The 26,312-nt window shown below is 43.1% G+C and overlaps 1 protein-coding gene across 2 annotated transcripts in view; it reads right to left on the minus strand.

Annotated features, from left to right (window-relative positions):
* Positions 1-26,312, minus strand: part of RNF17 (ring finger protein 17) — a 362,040-nt gene that overhangs the window by 89,390 nt on the left and 246,338 nt on the right. For both annotated transcript variants that reach the window (XM_077298329.1, XM_077298328.1), the window contains exon 27: positions 24,124-24,243. In XM_077298329.1, the coding sequence (XP_077154444.1) occupies positions 24,124-24,243 (120 nt within the window). The remainder of the gene's footprint in view (positions 1-24,123; positions 24,244-26,312) is intronic.

The raw sequence follows: 26,312 nt of genomic DNA on the forward strand, positions 1-26,312 counted from the left end.
AATGATTTAGAGATGATCTGCAAAGAGGAGTGAACCAAAATTCCTCCTGACATGTACGCAAACCTCACCATCAACTACAAAATACGTCTGACTTGTGTGGTTACCAACGAGGGTTTTGCCACCAAGTATTAAGTCTTGTTTGTCAGAGGGATCAAATACTTATTTCTCACAGAAAAATGTAAATAAATTTATATAATTTATACAATGTAATTTTCTGGATTTTATTTTTAATATTCTATTTCTCGATGTTAAAATTAACCTACCCTTAAAATTATAAACTGTTCAGGTCTTTGTCAGTGGGCAAACTTACAAAATCAGCAAGGGATCAAATACTTATTTCCCCAACTGTAATTTTAGAGACCATGCGTGGATAGAACACCCTGCTCCCACACGTTAGACCTACTTGATCTTCGTCAAACCGAAAGCTTTATCAGTTTTGCTCCTTTTGTCAGTTCTCGTCTATCTGACAAGAGAGACCTTCTGTCCCTCAAAAAATAAGAGGCCATTCTTCAAGCCGCCTTTTGCCTGGTGTCCATGCAACCAGCATGCCAAGTCTTCATGAACCAGAAGCAACAAGTTTTCCTCTGCATAACAGGGAATCTCCACCCTAGATCTCTCTTCCATTGGCATGACACCTTCCTATCCTAGGTCAGGAAAATTGTCTCCTTGGGATACAAGATAGAATTCTTCACAAGATCGCTTTTTTTTCCATGGTGGACATTTTTTTTTTAATTTATCCAAGCGATTTCCAGTCTTTTCTAGTCAGTCGTCATTGTTCCGATTCCTCCTTGGGAACATAGCAAAGGTTTTTATTCAAATTCTTGTATCGTCCCCAAGAAAGACAAATCGGTTTGTCACATCGATATAAAATTACCGTACTTAAAAAATGTGTAAGGCTTCGACTATTCATGATTGAATCCTTTTGCTTGGTTGTTGCCTCAATGGAACCCATAGAATTATTTCCTCAGTGGACATCTCCACATCCCCATTTTTCCAGCACACCAAAAGTTCCCCATTTTACTGTCAATCAGTCCTATTTCAGTTTGTGACCCTCCCCTTCAGGCTGGTCAGGTTTCCAAGGGTGTGCACAAAGATCATGGCCCTTCTACATGTCAGGGGATAGAAGTAATCCTCTACTTGGACAGCTTTATTAAGGCACCCTCTCACTCAGAGAACCTATAGAGACTACAGATCATACAGGACATGCTATTATGCTTCAGGTGGATTGTCAAAGTTGTCTCTGATCCCAGCTCAGTGCATCATCGTTCTGGGAATGCATTTCAACACTGGCCAAAGACTTCCTTGCAGAGAACAAGGTGTTGGCTTTGAAAACTTGCACGCAATCTCTCAGCAGTCCATTTTCCCTTCCTCTTCAACTTATACATGAGCATTCTAGGCAAAATAGTGTTGCCATCAAGGTGACCCCATCTGCTCAGTTCCACATTAGCCCTGCTCTCTCATTGGTACAAATCTGTCCTCAAAGGATTGACAGATCCTTCTCTCTTCTTCAGGGTGTGGCTCATGCGGTTCTTCCTTAACGGCTTTCCATGGATTTTAACCTGGTGAGTAGCGCATTACAGTGTCCCCCCTTTTGAACCAATCAACAGCATTTCCTCACTCTGGCTTTCCTGGTTGGTGGCGCTCCTGATTGCAATCACTTCCAACAAGCTAGTATCAAAACTCGCGGCTTTGTCCTGCTGCTTTTTTTCTCTCACATCCATTATATGGACAAGGTGGTTTTTCATCCACAACCTTTGTTCCATCCCAAGTTGGTTTATTCCTTCCACCTAAAGGAAGAGATCGTTGTACTTTTACTCTGTCACCCTCCCAATCCAGTGGATAAATCTTTACACTGATTAGATTTATTCAGAGCTGCACATCACTACCTTATGGCAATTACCTGCTTCAGATATTCAGGCTCCTTGTTTGTCATTCCAGGAGGACCTAATCTAAGGTCTCTCAATCTCTAAGGCAACCACTGCTAGCTGGATTTGTACTTTCACTCTGGAAGCTTATAGGCAAGAACAAAGCTGGGGGTCAAATGGAGACAGCCGTCCCCACCTTCTCAAAATTCTACAAGGTGCATCCCTCTACCCCAAAGCACGTTTCGTATTCACTTCTCAGAGGGCATGGAGACCTGAGGAAGTTAATACGAAACGTGCATTGGGGTGGAGGAAAGCACCACCAAAACTCCCAGTAGTACGGTAGATGTCTTCTGGTTTCCTACATGAATAGGTAAATAATTCCTTCCCTTTGTTATGCTTTCTGATTTTTCTTCTCTGGGCTTTATTTCTCTCATTGTGCTGACAGCATATATTTATTAGGTGGTCTTATCTGTTATACATCCTGAAATGTTTATTGAGATATTTTGGATTGTATGTTTTATAATAGATTTCCATTTAACTGCCATGATAAATATGCTTAATCATCACTGTTGAGGTTTGAGAACGGTATGGGGATATTGTATGGAGCAATCATTGTGGATGAATTTTGATTATTATATCAATCTGTAATGACATTAGAATTGGCTGTGAGGGTTATGAATGTAGTAATTTAGTACATTTTTGGATCAATTTGAGTAGTCCAATGGCTTGGACGCTTTTTTACGTGCTATTAAAATATTTTGTTTCTATTGCTCTCTGAATAAAAAATATTTAATTTGTGGTGATCCCTTCTGGTTTTTGCACGCATATATTCTTTTCTCCTCATATGCAATGTGTTCTAATGGATATGCATTTAGGTGATCCCATTTTGAGTATTGCTTTTGGAGGCTGCCTGCTTACATTTGCATATCTTGGACTCCGGGAACATGGTGGTCAAAGGCAGGGCACGCGCAATTGAGATCTTGGGAGCAGAGGCCATTTTCCTGGAGTCCACTGCATAGAAGAGTATGGAAAGTGTGGGGCTCTGGGCTTTCAGAAAATGTTGGCGGCCAAACACCTAGTCATACCGGCCTGGGGCCCACAGACATTGCCCAACTTCGTCCTCCGCCAGAAGCTTCCGGCAGCAGCAGACCTACAATTCAGATTAAAAGATGCACCCCCATTTGCCCTCCCAATTATTTTTATTTATTTTTTTTTGGTGGGGGGGGGGGGGGGAGTGAATCTTGGAATCTTGTAATCCGAAAAATATGGCAATTTCAATTGGTGTACGTAAATAAATAGGTCTGAACAGAAAAAAACCAAACAAGCAAAAAAAAAAAAAACACACTACACGGATGCCGGCTGTGTGTAATCCAAATGCTGTCAATTTTTCATTGTGACCCGATGATGTTATCAGTTTGTCTGAAGAATTTACACAAGCAACATGCATAACAATAACAGATCTGTGGTTAGTTTGGAACAACCGCCCTGCAAAGTTCCTTGAAAGACTGTGCACAAGTACAAATGTATCTGGATGCACTGTATATCAGCATGATGCAAAAAAAGAAAAAAAAAGAAAAGAAAAGCATAGCGGTATTTTGATAGATGTGATCCTGTAAGTAGTAGTACAATATTAGCCTATAGACGATGGGTGGTAATTTTTGCCATCTGATACAGGCACCAATATGGTGGGATGACCAATGGATTTTTAAATATGTATCCTTTAAATGGTTGCCTTTTAGAGATGGGCGAACTCGTGGCTGTTCGGGTCCGGCCGAAAATTAAAATAAAAAAAAAGGTTGGTTTGGTTACTAGAACAGTACCCAAAATCGGACTCCATTCAGAAGAATTACCCTATTCAGAAGTCATGACAGCGCGGCAAACACTGGCTCTGATGGGCGGTAAGATTATTACCACTGGTCAAAGCACTGCGGCTACGGTGTCATAAGAAAGCGTGAGGTCACAGGCGTCAAGCTGATGGGACTACTACTCCCGCAGATAACAGCGAGAGGAAGCGACAGCTGACGGGAGCATTCATGAGTCGGCGCCTGCGCTATAGATAAATTTAAAAAAAAAAACCTGCGTGGCAGTTTTGATAACCAGCATGGCACGCTGCAACCCTCAGCTGTCAACTTTATCATGGCTGGTTATCAAGACTAGAGGGGAACCCACACCGGTTTTTAAAATTATTTAAATAAATAACTGTAAAAAACGATGTGGAGTCCCCCCATTTTTGACAACCCGCCAAGCTAAAGCAGACAACTGGTAATCTCAGGCTGGTAATGGGCCATAGATATTGGTCTCCTCCAGCCTAAAAATAGCAGCCCGCAACCACCCCAGAAAAGGCACATCTATTCGATGCGCCAATCCTGGTGCTTTGCCAGGCTCTTCTCACTTGCCTAGTGGCAAGTGGGGTTAATGTTTGTGGGGTTGATGTTACATTTGTATTGTCAGGTGATATCAAGCCCATGGATTAGTAATGGAGAGGCGTCTATACATTTGAACACTGTGGAACCGGGACAGGGGAAGCGGAGCCGGACAGCAGCAGCAGAGTCGGCACAGGAAATGTATAGCGCTCGTCCTTCCCAGCCCAGACGTGCAGCAAGAGTGAGGAGGTCAACACGCTGCTGCCGGCACTTAAGTGCCCGGAGAAGAGACGATGCAGCCAATGGTAAGCCTGCCATCAAGGAGCTGAAGACTGAATGCCTAATTAATGTGGATGGGGAGAAGAGACGATGCAGCAAATGGTAAGCCTGCCATCGAGGAGCTGAAGACTGAATGCCTTATTAATGTGGATGGGGTAGGGAGGGGGTTACTGTTACTGTGAAAGTAGATAATGGAGGCGCCAATTTTAAAAATTGGCATAATTGTGCGTGAGTTGGTGGTAGGGAGATACTTTATTCAGAGGGGCAGTAAGTAGGGGCTAGTTTACAGAGGTGCAGTGTGTGTATGTGGAGGGGGTGATATTTTACAGAGGAGCAGTGTGGACCGTATATTTTGGAGAGGCTCAGTATGAGGGGTATATTTTGCAGAGGGGCAGTGCGGGGGATATTTTGAAGAGGAAGCATGGCAGTAGGAGGATAATTTTCTAGAGGGGAAGTGCTGGGCATATATTGCAGAGGGGCAGTATGAGGAGATATTTTGGACAGGCTCAGTGGGGGGGGATATTTTGGAGAGCAGAAATGGGAGGGAATATTTTATGCAGGAAGCATAGGCAAGTTATTCAGGCGTACAGAACAGGAGATATCTTTATTTATGGGGCAATATAATAATACTTCAATTTTTAAGGGCATGGTGTTGGGAATCAATGATGAAGATAGAGGAGATTTAAGTCTGCAGAGACGAACTCTGCAGTTCATGGAGTCTGCATTACATGGAGACAAAAAGTGAAGGGAACGACTCAAATTAGTTAAGATAGCAAACATAAGGTAAATGGATGTAATGATTTAATTGTGATACTTACTATGTCTCATCAATATTGTGTTAGCAGTTTGATTGTGACTGCTAACTCCTCCTAGTATCTCCTAACCTTTGTTAATGACAAACTGGGAGCTGTAGGTTCATGAGATACTAGTGTATATGGGGCTGACCTGGCATTGCAATTGATTACTGTACTAAACTTGGTGATTTATTGATGTACATTATAATGGTGGTTCTCACTGTGATTTTGGCGCTGCATTTATGTACCGACCGTGGTTCTGACGCTGCATTCATGTACGGACAGTGGTCCTGGAGCTGCATTCATGTACGCATGGTGGTTCTGGCGCTGCATTTATGAACTGACCGTGGTTCTGGCATTGCATTCATGTACAGACGCTGCTTTTGGCACTGCATTCATGTAACGACGGTGGTTTAGGTGCTGTATTAACAGTAGTTCTGATCTTGTACACATGTAGCAATCCAAAACTTGCAACATGGCTATGTCAAAACTTAAAAATCACCAAAACTTAACGAGTTTTGAGATGATGAGGATAGGGCCATATTATGAACAGAATCTCTCAAAATCCTCCTCAAATAAACAAAACTTTACTCTGGTGATGTATAGATGTACCACTTTAATTTTTTTGCCTCCCTTGTGATTGGTTCAGTATGGCATTGCAGGCCCTTGGACCAAAAAAATTTGTGCACCCCTGATCAAATCCTTCTTATCCCTCCAAAAGGTTCCCCAGACAGATAATCAACGAGGAGAGGTCTAGCAGCCGTCCACCCACCTATACGCTCTTTAGGCTATCCTAGTCCCAGCAAAACTTCACAATGTGAGAGTTCTCACTCACACTTTAAGGCCACGTTCACACGTTCAGTATTTGGTGAGTTTTTTACAACTATATTTGTAAGCCAAAACCAGGAGTGGGTGATAAATACAGAAGTGGTAACGTGTTTCGATTATATTTTTCCTTTGACTGGTTTTGGCTTACAAATACTGATGTAAAATCTCAGCAAATACTCAACATGTGCACATGGCTTCAGATAGAATCTAGTTCTGCAGTGGTGCCCTATCAAGCATGTTGTTTTCATTTTCTATATGTCTTTAAATAAATCTATGAAAGACTAATGTTACGGTGTGGCACCTGTGACAACCTTCCTTTTACAGGTGTGTAGAGCTTTTCCTGGCAAGCGTGTTAACCCCTTTACTCCCCAAGGCTGTTTGCACTTTCATAACCAGTCCAAATTTTACAATTCTGATCAGTGTCACTTTATGTGGTAATAACTCTGGAACGCTTCAACGGATCCCACTGATTCTAAGAATGTTTTTTTTGTGACATATCGTACTTCATGATAGTGGTAAAATTTCATCGATATGACTTGCGTATATTTGGGAAAACAAAAACGGAAATTTGGTGAAAATGTTGACAATTTATGAATTATCAAACTTACTGTATTTTCTGGTGTATAAGACAACTGAGCGTATAAGACGACCCCAAACTTTTCCATATAAAATATGGAATTTGGGATATACCCGCCGTATAAGACGGGGGTCATCTTATACGCCCAGTCATCTTATACGCCCGGTCATCTTATACGCCCGGTCATCTTATACGCCCGGTCATCTTATACGCCCGGTCATCTTATACGCCCGGTCATCTTATACGCCCGGTCATCTTATACGCCCGGTCATCTTATACGCCCGGTCATCTTATACGCCCAGTCATCTTATACGCCCAGTCATCTTATACGCCCAGTCATCTTATACGCCCAGTCATCTTATACGCCCAGTCATCTTATACGCCCAGTCATCTTATACGCCCAGTCATCTTATACGCCCAGTCATCTTATACGCCCAGTCATCTTATACGCCCAGTCATCTTATACGCCCAGTCATCTTATACGCCCAGTCATCTTATACGCCCAGTCATCTTATACGCCCAGTCATCTTATACGCCCAGTCATCTTATACGCCCAGTCATCTTATACGCCCAGTCATCTTATACGCCCAGTCATCTTATACGCCCAGTCATCTTATACGCCCAGTCATCTTATACGCCCAGTCATCTTATACGCCCAGTCATCTTATACGCCCAGTCATCTTATACGCCCAGTCATCTTATACGCCCAGTCATCTTATACGCCCAGTCATCTTATACGCCCAGTCATCTTATACGCCCAGTCATCTTATACGGCGTGTGGTTCCCAGGGTCTGGAGGAGAGGAGACTCTCCTTCAGGCCCTGGGATCCATATTCATGTAAAAAATAAAGAATAAAAAATATGGATATACTCACCCCTCCGACGAACCCTGGCTGTCACCGCTGCAAGCGTCTGCCTCCGTTCCTAAGAATGCAGTGAGTGTAAGACCTGTGATGACGTCGCTGTCTTGTGATTGCTCGCGTGACCGCGACGTCATCGAAGGTCCTTCACTCTCTGCATTCTTAGGAACGGAGGCAGACGCTTGCAGCGGTGACAGCCAGGGTTCGTCGAATAATTAGCAGATGCAGTTTCACGTTTGGAGAGCCCCTGATGTGCCTAAACAGTGGAAAACCCCCACAAGTGACAACATGTTGGAAACTAGACCCCTCAGGGAACCTATCTAGATGTGTAGTGAGCACCTTTGAACCCACAGGTGCTTCACACAAGTTTAGAACATTGAGACGTATAAAAAAAAAATCCCATTTTTCTCACAAAAATTTTAAAGTAACAGGAGAAAACAGACCCCTAAGTTTGTTGTACAATTTCTCAAGAGTACGCAGATACACCATATGTTGTGAAAAACTACTGTTTTGGGTGCACAGCCGGGCTCAGAAAGGAAGGAATGATGTGTTGGAACTATGGTTTTGACGAAATTGTCTGCAGGTGTCATGTCGTGTTTGGAGAGCCTCTGATGTGCCTTAACAGGAGCTTCACAGAAGTTTATAATGAAGAACTGTGAAAATCCAATTTTTCTCACAAATTTTAGCCCCAAATTTTTTATTTTCACAAGGGTAACATGAGAAAATGGAACCTGAGGGGTGTGGCTTAGGCACCATCAAGAGAGGAAGCTTCTTCCAGGAGCTCCTGATCCCCAGCCTGGAAATCAACATCCATCGGCCACACTGCTGCTGTAAATCATCTTGTCTTACCATCTAAGCCTCCATGAGAGTGTGCTGCACTTGGTGGACCACAAGAAAATAGCTTTTACAGACTGTGAAGGGATCTCTGCAGCTTGAGCCTTGAGGCCTGGTGAGTGTAACAGGCCTGTGCTTCCTCTGTGGGGGAGGGCCTGTAATTTGCTCTCTGCACCTCTCGCTGCCCAAACATCTAACAGCAGAAACACCAGCACTTTTATCATCTTCCAGAGGATTCCTTAACCCCTCTGTGACCTTAGACGTACTATCCCGTCGAGGTGACCTGGGCCTATCTGACCCTCGACGGGATAGTACGTCATAGCCGATCGGCCGCGCTCACGGGGGGAGCGCGGCCGATCGCGTCCGGGTGTCAGCTGACTATCGCAGCTGACATCCGGCACTATGTGCCAGGAGCGGTCACGGACCGCCCCCGGCACATTAACCCCCGGCACAACGCGATCAAACATGATCGCGGTGTGCCGGCGGTACAGGGAAGCATCGCGCAGGGAGGGGGCTCCCTGCGGGCTTCCCTGAGACCCCCGGAGCAACGCGATGTGATCGCGTTGCTGCGAGGGTCTCTCACCTCCCATCCCTGCAGGCCCCGGATCCAAAATGGCCGCGGGGCTGCATCCGGGTCCTGCAGGGATCACTTCCGGGTGCAGAGCAGGCTGCAGATGAAAGCTGCAGCCTGCACTGCTGGTAATAAGATCGCCGATTTGACAGAGTGCTGTGCAAGCTGTCAAATCGGCGATCTGTGATGTCCCCCCGGGGACAAAGTAAAAAAAATTTTTTACATATGTGTAAAAAAAAATAAATAAATAAATAAAAAAATTCCTAAATAAAGAAAAAAAGAAAATATTATTCCCATAAATACATTTCTTTATCTAAATAAAAAAAATCAAACAATAAAAGTACACATATTTAGTATCGCCGCGTCCGTATTGACCCCACCTATAAAACTATATCACTAGTTAACCCCTTCAGTGAACACCGTAAAAAACAAAAACAAAAAAAACGAGGCAAAAAACAACGCTTTATTCTCATACTGCCAAACAAAAAGTGGAATAACACGCGATCAAAAAGAGGGATATAAATATCCATGGTACCACTGAAAACGTCATCTTGTCCCGCAAAAAACGAGCCGCCATACAGCATAATCAGCGAAAAAATTAAAAAGTTATAGTCCTCAGAATAAAGCGATGCCTAAATAATTATTTTTTTCTAGAAAATAGTTTATATCGTATAAAAGCGCCAAAACATAAAAAAAAATGATATAAATGAGATATCGCTGTAACCGTACTGACCCGAAGAATAAAACTGCTTTATCAATTTTACCAAACGCGGAACGGTATAAACACCTCCCCCAAAAGAAATTCATGAATAGCTGTTTTTTGGTCATTCTGCCTCACAAAAATCGGAATAAAAAGCGATCAAAAAAATCTCCCGTGCCCGAACATGTTACCAATAAAAACGTCAACTCGTCCCGCAAAAAACAAGACCTCACATGACTCTGTGGACTCAAATATGGAAAAATTATAGCTCTCAAAATGTGGTAACGCAAAAAATACTTTTAGCAACAAAAAGCGTCTTTCAGTGTGTGACGGCTGCCAATCATAAAAATCCGCTAAAAAACCCACTATAAAAGTAAATCAAACCCCCCTTCATCACCCCCTTAGTTAGCGAAAAATAAAAAAATTTAAAAAATGTATTTATTTCCATTTTCCCGTTAGGGCTAGGGTTAGGGCTAGCGTTGGGGCTAGGGTTAAGGCTACAGTTAGGGTTGGGGCTCAAGTTAGGTTTAGGGTTGAGGCTAAAGTTAGGGTTTGGATTATATTTACGGTTGGGATTAGAGTTAGGGGTGTGTCAGGGTTAGGGGTGTGGTTAGGGTTACGGTTGGGATTAGGGTTAGGGGTGTGTTTGGATTAGGGTTTCAGTTTTAACTGGGGGGTTTCCACTGTTTAGGCACATCAGGGGCTCTCCAAACGCGACATGGCGTCCGATCTCAATTTCAGCCAATTCTGCGTTGAAAAAGTAAAACAGTGCTCCTTCACTTCCGAGCTCTCCCGTGCGCCCAAACAAGGGTTTACCCCAACATATGGGGTATCAGCGTACTCGGAACACATTGGAGAACAACTTTTGGGGTCCAATTTCTCCTGTTACCCTTGGGAAAATACAAAACTGGGGGCTAAAAAATAATTTTTGTGGAAAAAAAAATATTTTTTATTTGCATGGCTCTGCGTTATAAACTGTAGTGAAACACTTGGGGGTTCAAAGCTCTCACAACACATCTAGATGAGTTCCTTAGGGGGTCTACTTTCAAAAATGGTGTCACTTGTGGGGGGTTTCTACTGTTTAGGTACATTAGGGGCTCTGCAAACGCAATGTTGACGCCTGCAGACCAATCCATCTAAGTCTGCATTCCAAATGGCGCTCCTTCCCTTCCGAGCCCTCCCATGCGCCCAAACGGTGGTCCCCCCCCACATATGGGGTATCAGCGTACTCAAGACAAATTGGACAACAACTTTTGAGGTCCAATTTTGCCTGTTACCCTTGGGAAAATACAAAACTGGGGGCTAAAAAATAATTTTTTGGGGAAAGTTTATTTTTATTATTTTCACGGCTCTGCGTTATAAACTGTAGTGAAACACTTGGGGGTTCAAAGTTCTCACAACACAACTAGATAAGTTCCTTGGGGGGGTCTAGTTACCAATATTAGGTCACTTGTGGGGGTTTCTACTGTTTAGGTACATTAGGGGCTCTGCAAACGCAATGTGACGCCTGCAGACCAATCCATCTACGTCTGCATTCCAAATGATGCTCCTTCCCTTCCGAGCTCTGCCATGCGCTCAAACGGTGGTTCCCCCCCACATATCAGGTATTAGCGTACTCAGAACAAATTGGACAACAATATTTAGGGTCCAATTTCTCCTGTTACCCTTGGAAAAATACAAAACTGGGGGCTAAAAAATAATTTTTGTGGAAAAAAAAATTTTTGATTTGCACGTCTCTGCGTTATAAACTGTAGTGAAACACTTGGGGGTTCAAAGCTCTCACAGCACATCTAGATGAGTTCCTTAGGGGGTCTACTTTCCAAAATGGTGTCACTTGTGGGTTTTTTTTACGGTTTAGGTCTATTAGGGGCTCTACAAACGCAATGTGACGCCTGCAGACCATTCCATCTAAGTCTGCATTCCAAATGGCGCTCCATCCCTTCTGAGCCCTCCCATGCGCCCAAACGGTGGTTCCCCCCCACATATGGGGTATCAGCGTACTCAGGACAAATTGGACAACAACTTTTGGGGTCCAATTTCTCCTGTTACCCTCGGGAAAATACAAAACTGGGGGCTAAAAAATAATTTTTGTGGTAAAAAAGTTTTGTTTTATTTTTACGGCTCTGCATTATAAACTTCTGTGAAGCACTTGGTGGGTCAAAGTGCTCACCACACATCTAGATAAGTTCCTTAGGGGGTCTACTTTCCAAAATGGTGTCACTTGTGGGGAGTTTCAATGCTTAGGCACATCAGGGGCTCTCCAAACGCAACATGGCGTCCCATCTCAATTCCAGTCAATTTTGCATTGAAAAGTCAAATGGCGCTCCTTTGCTTCCGAGCTCTGTCATGCGCCCAAACAGTGGTTTACCCCCACATATGGGGTATCTGCGCACTCAGGACAAATTGTACAACATTGTTTGGGGTCCATTTTCTCCCGTTACCCTTGGTAAAATAAAAAAAATTGGAGCTGAAGTAAATTTTGTGTGAAAAAAAGTTAAATGTTCATTTTTATTTAAACATTCCAAAAATTCCTGTGAAACACCTGAAGGGTTAATAAACTTCTTGAATGTGGTTTTGAGTACCTTGAGGGGTGCAGTTTTTAAAATGGTGTCACACTTAGGTATTTTCTATCATATAGACCCCTCAAAATGACTTCAAATGAGATGTGGTCCCTAATAAAAAATGGTGTTGTAAAAATGAGAAATTGCTGGTCAACTTTTAACCCTTATAACTCCCTACCAAAAAAAAAATTTTGGTTCCAAAATTATGCTGATGTAAAGTAGACATGTGGGAAATGTTACTTATTAAGTATTTTGTGTAACATATCACTGTGATTTAATTGCATAAAAATTCAAAGTTGGAAAATTGCGAAATTTTCAAAATTTTCGCCACATTTCCGTTTTTTTCACAAATAAGCGCAGGTAATATCAAAGAAATTTTACCACTATCATGAAGTACAATATGTCACGAGAAAACAGTGTCAGAATTACCAGGATCCGTTGAAGCGTTCCAGAGTTATAACCTCATAAAGGGACAGTGGTCAGAATTGTAAAAATTGGCCTGGTCATTAACGTGCAAACCACCCTTGGGGGTAAAGGGGTTAATCCTTCTTTGCTCACAGCCAGATCTATTAGGAGATTCCCCCTGAGCAGAGAGGTGATTGCAGCCTGCACACACTTGCAATAGCCCAGTTCTCACAGTGGGGGGGCCAGGACAGATCCTCCTTTGCTAAGCAAACACGACTCCAGTGTGAGAGATAAGGGGGGCTGACAATATCCCTTCTAGTCAACAGAAGCTGATCATCTACCACTGTCACTCTCCTCCATAAGATACTTCTTTGGAATCCCACCCCTTTTCCAGCAGCAGCACTCAGGAGAACAATAAGACATATATCAGAGACAGTGTGCTTCCTGTATGTTTTTCCCTCGGCTTCTACAACATCATCACTGATTTGTACCCTCAAGTACACTGTCCTGGGCTGGTCCCACACCTAACCTTGTCATGCTGGACCTAAAATGAGGTGACGTGCTTCGGCACCACCAGAAATAACGCGGCTCATACCGGCTTTCACTGACTCTCCTGACCGCTGAGGCGCTTACCGCTAGCACCGCAGCACAACTGGGCACATGATGACCCGAGGCAGATCTAATAAGAAGGCCTCTCCTCCTCGCCTGCCAGACTTCTTTCCGCGGTCTCAAACCGCACATGCCGCAGGGAAAATGGCGGCGGCTTCTCCCTCCAGATCATCACACTCCTCTCACGGCTCCCGGGATTCTGAAAGAGGTGAGACCTCAGCGGGAGCACAATATAGCAGCTCTGCACCTATGACCAAGGGGGATATGAAAGAATTCCTCACATCTATACGCTCCTCACTAAAAGAGGATATGCAGCACATGTTGAAGGAGATAAGAGGAGACATTAACTCCTTAGGGGCCCGCACGGATCATTTGGAAAACAAAATGTCCGAATATGTCTCTGTAATTAACGCTCTGGTGGATGAAAACCAAGCTATAAAAGGCAAGTTAGCAGGGGCGTTTGATAAATTGCACGACTTGGAGGACAGATCCAGGAGGAACAATATTCGAGTGAGAGGAATCCCTGAGAATGTTGCAGATAAAGATTTAGCTGCTTTCCTCCAGAATTTTATGCAGGCGGTCCTGCCCTCACTTTCCTCGAGAGATCTACTGGCGGACAGGGTACATAGAACACCCAAGCCCAAGCATCTAGATCCATCTCTTCCTAGAAACATCCTTGCACGGATTCATTTGTACACTACTAAAGAGACATTCCTGCGGCGGATAAGGAGCCCCCCTGACCTACCAAGAGACATTCCTGCGGCGGATAAGGAGCCCCCCTGACCTACCCCCTGAATTCCGGGATCTCCAAGTCTTCCCGGATTTGTCAGCTGCTACCCTGGCCAAAAGGAGAGAATACGTCCATGTCTGTAAAGCATTGAGGGACATCAACATACGTTACCGATGGGGGTTTAATCCTGTGTGTTTGATTATCACTTATGAAGGAAGCACGGTCCGCTGCTCCTCGCCTAATCAGGCAGAGGAGAGGCTTACGGCCTGGAAAGTACCCTTTGCTCCCAGACCTGCGGATACAGGAAGGAAAATAGCCTCAGACTGGTCTACGGATTGACAGTGCCACACGGACGGTGTCTGGATTGCTGAGCTCTCCTACTGCACCCCTCAGTGGACCTTTGGATTGTGAACCTCTCACTTCCACCCCTCCACGCAGATTCTGTTCTGCGGACTGTCAGGACTGTTCCGGACGTTCCTACGAGGATTCCTCGTATATTGACCTATGTTTTGGTTTTTTTTTTCTTTTGTTTTTACTTGTTATTTTTTGGTTCTTTTTACTCTGTCTGGCATACATTTAGAGTCTCCTTCTGATGCGACTACATACTTGCCCTTCCCCTTTCTTTCCTCCAGGTTTTTTCTCTCCAAATCCCCGGGCATTCTCTGTCTATACTGATTTTTGATTGTTATTATGGAACTGGCAGTTATTTGTATATAAGTTTCGGTACACCACCAGTGGGGTCACTGGGTAATACCAGCAGTATAGATTTTAGTATAATGGTACCATGAGTTTACAAATTCTTTCTTTGAATGTCAGGGGTTTAAACTCCCCTGAGAAGAGATCTATGATGTGGAGGGAGGTGAAGCGGTCGAGGGCAGATATTATCTGCTTGCAGGAGACCCATTTGTTGGCCGAGGATAATTTTAGGCTCCGTCATCCCCTCTTCCCACACATTCTATTTGCTAATGGCCCAACCAAAAAGGCTGGTGTGTGCAACATAGTGAAAAATACAATCGCTTTTAAATGGATAGCGCAAAATAATGACCCCACAGGTAGGTGCTTAACTATCACGTGCCTATTGAATGGTGAGTTACACACGTTGACAAATCTTTATGCTCCCAATAAGGGACAACAAATTCCTGAGAACAACCCTTCATGAAGTCTCTGTGAATGTGAAGGGCAGCAATATAATATGTGGTAACTTTAATCTCCCCATGCATGTGGACCTTGATTGCTCTCCTGGTAGCAGACGACCTAGAGGGGACTAGACTCTCCTCACAGGCGAATTCCACCTGCATGATTATTGGAGATATTCACATGCATCTGAGAGGGATTATACCTTTTACTCTTCCAGGCATTCCACATACTCCGGTATTGATTATTTTCTAACAGATAGTGCAACCTTGTCCAGATGTAGATCCGCAACTATAGGCTTAATAACGTGGTCTGATCACGCTCCCATCACTCTAACTCTTACTTTAGCACACCAAGCTAACGCAGCCTTTAGGTGGCGATTAAATGACGCATTGCTGCTGATTGGGGAGGTGTTAGATAGAGTCTCTTCGGAGTTGGAACATTACTTTCAGATAAATGATAATGGAGAGGTTTCTGATGAGTCCTTATGGTTGGCACATAAAGTAGTGATTAGAGGTGTGCTTCTCCAACAAGCTTCCTACCTGAAAAGGAAGAGGGAGTGGCAGAGAGGTATTACTTTCCCACCTGCAATATTTAGACAATATCAACAAGTCTGCTCCCACGCCTTCTATCTCCGAGGAGATCTATCAGATTAGGTTTAAATTGAGAGAAAATCTCCTGGCCAGATATGCACATAACATGAAGAAATTCAAGACTAATCTATATGCCGTGGGTGATAGGGCAGGTGCACTCCTGGCGCGCAGAGTACGTAAGAGGGAAGTTAAATCAAGAGTGGACCATATCTTAGATAAAAATGGGAAGGCCCTCAGGAACCCTCAGGACATAGTCCAAGCTTTTGCAGAATATTATACCGGATTGTATAACTTAAAAGATGACCCTTCTACTCCCCAACCGGATCACCAATCTATTTATAAATATCTAGACTCTATAAAATTACCCTGTATTACATCTGAGCAGCTAAACTACCTTAATTCTCCCTTCACAGATGTAGAAATTAACTCGACTATTAAACAAACTAAATCTCATAAGGCCCCAGGCGGGCTGACGAATGACTATTATAAATCCTTTTACCTGTTGCTGACTCCATATTTGCAGAGATTATTCTCGGTATGGAGAGACTCGGGTACTGTGGCAGCTCCTGGTTTGGAAGCTACCATATCTACCATACCCAAGCCTGGGAAACCCCTCACACACCCTGGTGACTTTAGACCCATTGCTCTGCTCAATTCGGATGTCAAAATATTCACTAAAATTATAGCGTCCAGACTAAAGCTTATTATCCCAACTATAATTTCACCGGACCAAGTGGGTTTTGTGGCCGGACGTGAGACGAAAGATGGGGTGCGGCGCATGCTGAATCTGATTAAAATAGCCGAGCTGTCTGGCCTACCCAGTGCATTCCTGTCGCTTGATGCTGAGAAGGCTTTTGACAGGGTGCACTGGGGGTATCTTCGGGCAGTACTGGAAAGGTTTGGACTGTCGGGCCCAATATTCTCAGCAATCTGTGCAATGTACTCGACTCCTTGTGCCAGGGTCTTGACGTCCGGTTTTTTATCAGGTCAGTTTCAGATCACGAATGGCACTCGTCAGGGTTGCCCACTTTCTCCTATTATTTTCGCACTGTGCATGGAACCGCTTGCTGAACGCATAAGAACCTCTACTAATATCACCGGCATCAGGGTTGGACAGATGGAGCACAGAATTGGCTTGTATGCTGATGATGTTATTCTATCCTGTGTCAACTTGGAGACATCCTTGACAGCTATTACCTTGGAACTCGGGGAATTCAGTAATGTGTCATACTACAGGTTGAATCCCACGAAAGTCCTTGTTGTTTCCGGTGGTGGTTCCATGCGCGGCCAAGTCGAAAATGGAGGCTGAGTTTCCATTTAAATGGATGACAGAGGGTATCCCATACTTGGGAGTTATATTGACGGGCTCTGAACAGATTGTCGAGAAGAATTTCTCTAAATTGATTACACAGGTTAGGGCACAACTTGACCATTTTCACATAGTTATGACAACCTGGATTGCCAGGATTAATGTTTTCAAAATGATGATCCTGCCTAAAATACTTTATCTCCTTAGGTGTATCCCATTAAAAATCCCCAAACGTTTGATTTTGAAATTACAAACTATGACATACAATTATATTTGGTCACACAAAAAATCTAGAATCTCTAGGACCTTGATGTACTATCCGTACAAACGGGGAGGGCTGGGAATGCCGAACCCCATGCTGTACCATAGAGCGGCCATACTAACTGGACTTAGAGACTGGTGGCAGGCGGACAAAGACCATAGATGGCTCCAAATAGAAAACTACTATGCCAAAACTAGATCTACCCGCACGATTCTTGAGGCTGAATCTATTGCAATCACTGATTATTCCCCTGCCTTACCAACCATGAAAATCGCGCTCCACTATTGGAGGACACTGGTCCCTTCCTTGATTAAATTATCTCATGACTCCCTATCCCTAAAAGCCCTTGAGACACACATCCCATTTATTAATCTCCAGCCTTGGGTTGATGCTGGAATCGTAACATTACGGCAGATATTTGATACCACTGGCCTTATCCCCTTTGACCGCTTGGCCTCCAACTTCCCGAATGTCCGGAGATATTTCTATCAATATTTGCAGATACGTCATCTACTTCATAATTCCCCAGACTCGCCTTTCTTCAACTCCCATTTAAATAACAGCGTTAATGGTTATTTCTTGTTGCCTGACTCTGGCCCGAAGGGAATTTCAATATTATATAAAGCCTTAAACAACCCAGCAGAAGATGTTAAACTGCCATATATGATCAAGTGGGAACAGGATCTGGACTTCCTATCTGACCCGATGGATTGGGAGGAGGGACTGGGTGAGGTATTACGGGTATCTGCCTGCGTCAATCATCTCGAACAATTGAAAAAAGTACACCTTAGATGGTATCAATATCCGGTTCAGGTGGCTCACTATGACCCTGCCAGGTCGGATAAATGCTGGAGGGGGTGCGGTCACAGGGGAACTCTGGAACACACCTGGTGGTCGTGCCCAATTCTTCAACCCTGGTGGAGAGATATGGACCTTTTAATTGCACAGGTCTTGGGGATCCAGCTGACTGTCACCTAGGCAGGCCATTCTTCACATCGGCCTGGAGGATATTCCACACATACTTCGAGGTACACTATCACATATTCTAATAGCTGCCAGGTTATTAGTCGCCTCAAGATGGAAAGACACTAATTCTCCCAATATTAGTGAATTGATTAATAAACTTAATGTCCACTGCCAATATGAACTCGCTTTGGCTCACTCCATGACTGCCAAAACCAAAAGGCAAAATATTTGGCACCCTTGGTTACATAGCGGTCATTCCTCTATTGACCCGCACCACCTTGTTTGACTGTTTACTTGAGTGGGAATAAGTAAGCATAATTTACATATCTGTTTTTGTGTTTGTAATATTCTTATTCTGCCATAGTTTGCCAGGACCCCTTGTCTATAACTGAACTGCTAGATAATGTCTTGTGAATGCCTACACTCCTTTCCTCCCCCCCTATTCCCCCTACCGTACCTACCCCTCCCCCCTCCGCTTCTCTCCCCTACTTCCTACTTCTTCCTTTCTGATTGGTTTTGTTTTTCTCCTCACTTATTTCTGGTCATTTTTAGTTGACCTCTGTTACTGTTATTACTGTTTGACTGTACTGCATTGTTTTGGAAATCTTCAATAAACACGAATTGATTAAAAAAAAAAAAGAAAAGAAAATGGAACCTAAAATGTGTTGGGCAATTCCTCCTGTGGATGCAGATACTCAATATGTGGTCGTAAACTACTTACGAGGCACAGTAAAAGCTCACAAGTGCCATGTCACATTGACAGTGCCCCTGAGGGGCCAGAATAATAATAATCTTTATTTTTATAAAGCGCTATCATATTCCGCAGCGCTTTACAGTTTGCACACATTATCATCGCTGTCCCCGATGGGGCTCACAATCTAAATTCCCTATCAGTATGTCTTTGGAATGTGGGAGGAAACCGGAGTACCCAGAGGAAACCCACGCAAACACGGAGAGAACATACAAACTCTTTGCAGATGTTGTCCAAGGTGGGATTAGATAGAACCCAGGACTCCAGTGCTACAAGGCTGCTGTGCTAACCACTGCGCCACCGTGCTGCCCGGAACAGCAGAACCCCCCATAAAAGACACCATTTTACAAACTACACCTCTCAAATTCATCTAGGGGTGCAATGATCATACCGACACCACAGGTGAGTTACAGAATTTTATACCATTGGGAAGTGAAGAAAAAAATAATTACATTTTTACCACCAAAATTTTGTTTTTGCAGCAGATTTTACATTTTCACAGTGGGAAATGAGTAAAAATGGCACGAAAATATGCCCCACAATTTCTGCTTAATGTAGAAATTCCCCATATGTGGCTGTACAGTACTGCTTAGCCATACGACGAGACTCGGGAGGGACGGAGCACTATTTGCTTCCTGGAACGCAGATTTTGCTAGAATAGTTTGCGAACTCCATATACAGAGCCCTTAAGTGCTAGAAGAGCATAATTCCCCCTCAAGTGACCCCATTTTGGAAACCATAGCCCATTGGGAATTTATCTACAGGTGTATTGATGATTTTGACTCCATGGGTGTTTTCCAGAAACAAGCAGCAGTGGATGTTGCGGAGTGAAAATTGCAAACTACCAGTGTAGTGACCAGTATGTTGAAGTGACCAGTATGTTATGCCCAAGACTTGCTTCTGGAGACAGCACCTGTAAATTAAAGTAGGCTTTCAACGCTACAGAAATGCCAAAACATGTGGATGCTAGATGTGGTTTAGGCACACTGTGGAGATCAGAAGTGAGGGGGGCATTTGGATTTGGGAGCGCAGAATTTGCAGCATTTCTTTTGGGGGAGACATTTTGCTTTTCCAGAGCCTTTGTGCTACTAGTAACATGGAAGCCCCCTATATATCCATTGACAGATGATGGACCTGAGTGGATTGTGTTGAACCTTTTATTGGGAACATTTTACAAAATGTTTGGGATCACATTTATCTTGTGCTCTACGCTGAGCACTTACTTTGGGGTTTCCATTTAAATCTCCGAGTGACATGAGTCAGGTGAAACTCCCGAAGGATCTATTCACTATAATGAGGCAGCAGAGTTACTTCTGTTCAGGGATGTCCTTTTTTCCCCAGAAGTGAACAAAACTGTGGTGGACAGTGTTTTTATGCATACCTATAAAGACTAACACTGCCATATCATGTCCACAGTGCCCCCATCTGCCTCATTATTGGGAATCTTCCTCCAGGGGTTCCCATGAGAATCATGTATTTCAGAGATTTACACGGAAACCCTGCTGTAAGCGCTCAGCGGAAAGCGCAGACTAAATGTGAGTCGAGCCTTACTGTGATCTTTGGGAGGCAGAATGAACTAATCAATAGCAGGTAAAAAATTTGATTTATTTATTTTTTATGCCGTGCTGTGTAAGTGATTAGACAACTTTATTCTTCGGGTTGGTACGATTACAGTGATACCAGTTGTATATTGTATTTTTTTTATATTTGGCTGCTGTCAGACACTAAAAGATGCTTTTTGTATGCAAAAACTAGTTTTTGCATTGCTGTATTTTGAGAGCTAAAATGTTTCCATATCTGGGCCGTCACAGTCATGTGAGGGTTTGGCTTTTGTGGGACGAGTTGATGTTTCTATTAGTACCATTTTCAGACATTATATTTTTTGATCGCTTTCTATTACGATTTCTGAGAGGCAGAATGAAGAAACACCAGCAATTCAGAAATTTTTTTTTATGCTATTCCGCGTGTGCTAAAATTGATAAGGCAGCTTTATTCTCCTAGTCAACACTATTAGAGTGATGCCACATTTATATAGTTTTCTTACGTTTTGGCGCTTTTAGACAAAAACTATTTTATAGAAAAAATTATTATTATCATCATTCTGAGAGCTATAATTTCTTAATTTTTCTGCTGATGGAGATGTATGGCAGCCTGTTTTTTGAAGGACAAGATGACGTTTTCAGCGATGCCATTTTTATTTACATTAATCTATTTGATCACATTTTATTTCACTTTTTGTTTGGCAGTATGATAAAGCATCATATGTTGCCTTTTTAAAAAAAAATAAAAAATTCTATATTTACTAAAAGGGTTTTTTAGTGGGACAGTTTTATAGGTTGGGTTGGTCCGGACGCGGAGATACCAAATGTGTACTTTTGCTTAGTTTTTTTTCATAAAAATATTTATTTATGGGTACAATATATTTTTATTTTGTGATTTTTTTTTTAAATATTTTTTATTTCACTTTTTGCAGTCTGTTTGCTTGTAAAGCATAGCAAAGCTGGAGCTTTGCTATGCTTAAACTGTCAGCACTGTACTTCCAAATTTGCTACCAACATGCTCTGAGCGTGGTGTAAGCAAGTTTGCTAGGTCTAGTGACCTGGATGTTGTCATGACGATGTAAGAGGTGGCAGAAACTGGTGTATGTCCCCACCCCTTTAAACACGTCCCGGTTAACTGTTTGTATATTATTGTATTTACTATGCCATTTCAAGTTCTGCTGTGTATATACAGGGTGGGACATGTATATGGATACACCTAAATATAATGGGAAGCGTTTGTGATATCAACTTCCTGATTGTGCCACATTAGTATATGGGAGGGGAAAGCTTTTCAAGATGGGTGGTGACCATGGCGGCCATTTTGAAGTCGGCTATTTTGGATAAAATTTTATTTTGTCCAATGGGAAGAGGGTCATGTGACACATCAAACTTATTGAGAATTTCACAAGAACAATGGTGTGCTTGGATTTAACGTAACTTTATTCTTTCATGAGTTACAATTTTCTTTTTGTTTACAGCCATTGACATGTTGCAGAGGTTAACACGTGAGGAGCAGATAGAAATTGTGTTGATGTGTGGTGAATGCAGTACCCGGGTTATTGCAGCAGATTTCAATGCAAGACACCCTACACAAGAAAACTGTCACCATTCCCATTTGATTTAGGTGTATCCACATAAATGGCCCACCCAAAAAAGTTTGCCTCATCACTGAACATAATGTTCTGTGCAAAAGGAGGGTCCTGTTCAAATTTATGTTTTGCCCATTCTGCAAATTCAGAGCGCAGATCTGGGTCATCCTCGTTGAGATGCTGCAGCAGCTGGATTTTGTAAGGGAGCCATTTGTGAGTAGCTAATATCCGCTGAATGGATGTTCGACTGATGCCAGATCGGCACGCTAAATTTGCAGAATGGACAAAAAAATTTGAACAGGACCCTCAGTTTACACAGAACATTACGTTCAGTGATGAGGCAAACTTTTTTGGGTGGGCCATTTATAAGTATACAATATATATATTCATGTATATAATGTTACAGGGAAAGTACAGTACTTAAGTTTGCCCACTAGAGGAGTACCTTAGAATAGTGTACATAGTTTTCTAATAAGAGGAGTCTGCTGCGGGCAAGCCAGGAACATTTCCTACTTTAGTTCAGTGAAGATTGGGAACCGAGATAGCTCAGAGGGGCCAGGGAGCCCCCGGCGTCCCGAGGGGCTTAAGAGCCCGGGACAGAGCAGCAGATACGCAGTGTCTTACGAAAAAGATCCAGTTGTTCAGTGCAAGTGGGTCAGAGAGTTACAGCAAAAGAAGTGCAGCAGGATAAAGTCGCAGGTCGCTCCGAAAATGTGGCAGCTATCTACATGGGCTGAAGCCCTTCTGTCTGACGAAACAGACGAGGGAACTCCTAAGAGTATTCATGTTGGACAGGGAGGACGCTGCAGTACCGAACGGTTCGGTACAATCCGGGGAAGCCCTGGAAGGAATAAGGGAAGACACAGGGAAACTAACAGATGTGAATGATGCCATACTCTGTGTAGATGCTATAACTGAGGTGGATGTGCTGCAACTGAAACCAAGTAAAGCTGTTAATTTACAGTTTGAATAGGACTCTGCCTCTTTGTGCTCAACAACACCAGCAGCAGAACTTCAGCAGCCCCGATCTGATCCTGACGGTGCAGCAGAATGTATGCAAGAAAAGGGACATTGTTTATATGTGACGTGAGGCCAGGGCACGCTTAAGTAGTTGTACTCAGTCACGACTACGGCCCTGGCTTTGCCCCTTACAATGACATCAGGTCACCATGGCAATAATCGGCCCTTCGCAATGACTTCATTGGGGGGGGGGGGGCGCCAATCGGAGAGTAGAAGGGGTAACCTCCCTCTGTTTGCCTGCTACATACTGCGATCTATATCGATCGCACTATTTAGAAGGCTAAACAGATGGGCGTCAGAAACAGCTGACGACGATCGTGTGTGCACAGCCTCTGTACATGCAATATCGCCAAGACAGATTCATACGTCCAAGGTGGGTAAGTACCAGATGACCTGGACGTATTGATACGTCTAACGTCGTAAAGGGGTTAAACAGAGGGAATCTGTCACTGGGTTTATGAATCACTTCTAAGGGCAGCATGACGTAGGGGCAGAGACCCTTAATCCAGGGATGTATCACTTACTCAACTACTTGCTGTAGTTTTGATAAATCACTTATCTGCTGCAGCTGTGCTCACGTTCTCAGCGAGGACTTCTGTCCCCAATCGCTCCAGTAATGAGCAACTTTATGTCTCCACTGTGGATAGAAAACAGCTGCCAATCAATATTGTAGTGCGGGAACAGAGTGAGCTCCTGAATTAAAAGTGAAAAATAACAGAAGTCCATCACAGAGGATAAGCAGAGCTGCAGCACATAAAGCCTACAGTAAAGCCTAGAGACACAGCGCTGGCATCATGGTCTGTTCCTACGTTCTGGTACTCTCACAGGGTGCACAAAAACCTGGTGACAGATTTTCTTCAACACAGTGTGAACATAAGCTAATACAAAGAAGAAACTACACAAGTCTGTAAAGGGTACATAGGAGGCATCTAGGTAACGATGAGTTACATAGACAAAGATGGAAAAATTAAAAAATTACTCACAGGTAGGATATCATTTAGTTGGCAAGGTATGCAAAAGCTTGGAATATGTGGCGCATGCACAAATGGGTATAGGTGACATTTTGGGATTTTTTCTGTAATTCCAAAATCTTCATATTGCACCTGTGAGTTGAGTAACACAATGACATCAAAATTAGAGAGAAAACAGGAGCCTAAACAATAGCACTTGGGTTAAACAGAAAACATTTAACTTGCAGACAGGGTCATCCTGGATTGTACAGCGCTGGCCTATATTTATGATGTGGATATCAATGTGACCTCCCACTCCCCACCCACGCAGATCAGAAGACTGAAGAGACATTAGAGCAACAGGAGCGCTGTGGCCCCTTTACTACATCTTCTGACCCCTCCATGATGATAAACACATGGCTGCCTGGCTCTATCAAGTAAAGGAGTGGAGCTGGTGAGGGAGCTGGGACCACGACCCATTACACATTGAAATGCATGAAATCACACAACTCTTCAACAATATGGCTAATCTGGATGGAAATGGTAATGTATTTGATGACTTTTTGGCTTTAATACAGTGTGTGCTCAATTGTTAGGCAAGTGAGTATTTTTACCAGATCATAATTTTTATGCAGATTTTCAAACTTTAATTTGTATAAACGTGAATGCTGATTGGATGAAGCAGATCAGGTGATGTGCACAGAGTTCTTAGGCAGCTTGTTCTCCTCAGGCAGGATGGACTAAGAGAGATTTAACAGACTCTGAAAAGTCAGAAAGTGTTAAAATGTCTTACAGAGGGAGGCAGCACTGCTGAAAATGCCAAGATAGTTGGACCTTTTTGGGTTGAAGATGGAGCAAAATTCCCAAACCTACGGTCAGTTCCTAGAAGACATTTTCTTCCAGCAGTGGTGCATGAAAAAGTCTGTATCTTTCACGTAAACCATGATTTTTGTGAGGGACATTGCTCCATCACAGCATCGAAGTCTCCAGTGCTCGGCTGCCAGTAAAGGCCTTAAAGACATGGCCCCTTCCTCAACTGAGGACTTGTGGGCATATAACATACTAAAACTATCACCTTCTTCAGCTCCTGTGCTGTATTCCATAACCCCCCAACTTCCTCTGCATTTTCATTTTTGGTTCACCTTTTTCCCAGAGCCATAACTTTTTTTTATTTTCTGGTCAATATGGCCATGTGAATGCTTGCTTTTTGCGGGACGAGTTGTACTTTTGAACGACAACATTGGTTTTAACATATTGTGTACTGGAAAAGAAAAAAAAAAATTCCAAGAGCAGTGAAATTGCAAAAAAAAATGCAATATCAAAATTGTTTTTTGTTGGGCTTTTTTACTAGGTTCACTAAATGCCAAAACTGCCCTGCAATTATGATTCTCCAGGACATTACAAATTTCATAGAGACCAAACATGTCTAGGTTCTTTTTAATCTATGTGATGAAAAAAAATCCAAAATTTGTAAAGAAAAAATAAATAAATAGTTGTGCCATTTTCCGATACCCATAGCGTTTCCATTTTTTTTTTTTTTTTTTTTATCTCCGGTTGGGCGAGGGCTTTTTTATTTTTGTGTGCCGAGCTGATGTTTTTAAATATACCATTTTGGTGCCGATACGATCTTGTCATCGCCTGTTACAGCATTTTAGTGCAATGTTGCGGCGACCAAAAAAAACGTAATTCTGGTGTTTTAACTTTTTTCTTGTTACACCATTTAGCGACTGGGTTAATTCTTTTTTTATATTGATAGATCGGGTGTTTCTGAATGCGGCGATTCCAAATATGTGTATGTTTGATTTTTTCTATTCTTTTATTTTGAATGGGACGAAAGGGGGCGATTTGAACTTTTATTTATTTATTTTTATTTTTTTTTACTTTTGGCATGCTTTATTAGTCTCCATGGGAGACTAGAAGCTGCCATAATCTGATCGGCTCTGCTACATACAGGCGATGTTCAGATTGTCTGCATGTAGCAGAATTGCTGACTTGCTATGAGCGTCGACCACCGGGCGGCGCTCATAGCAATCTGGCAGTGACAACCATAGAGGTCATGTGACATGGGTGCCAATGGGCGGGATTTCCGTTGCGCTTGCCGAAAGCCCATGTTAAATGCCAGTGTCAGAGTTTCACAGCGGCATTTAAAGGGAACCTGTCACCCCGTTTTTTGAAGATGAGCTAAAAATAGCGTTAAATAGGGGCAGAGCTGGGCATTACAT

Source organism: Ranitomeya variabilis, chromosome 3, assembly GCF_051348905.1.
Source record: "Ranitomeya variabilis isolate aRanVar5 chromosome 3, aRanVar5.hap1, whole genome shotgun sequence".
In the NCBI taxonomy this organism is placed as follows: Eukaryota; Metazoa; Chordata; class Amphibia; order Anura; family Dendrobatidae; genus Ranitomeya; species Ranitomeya variabilis.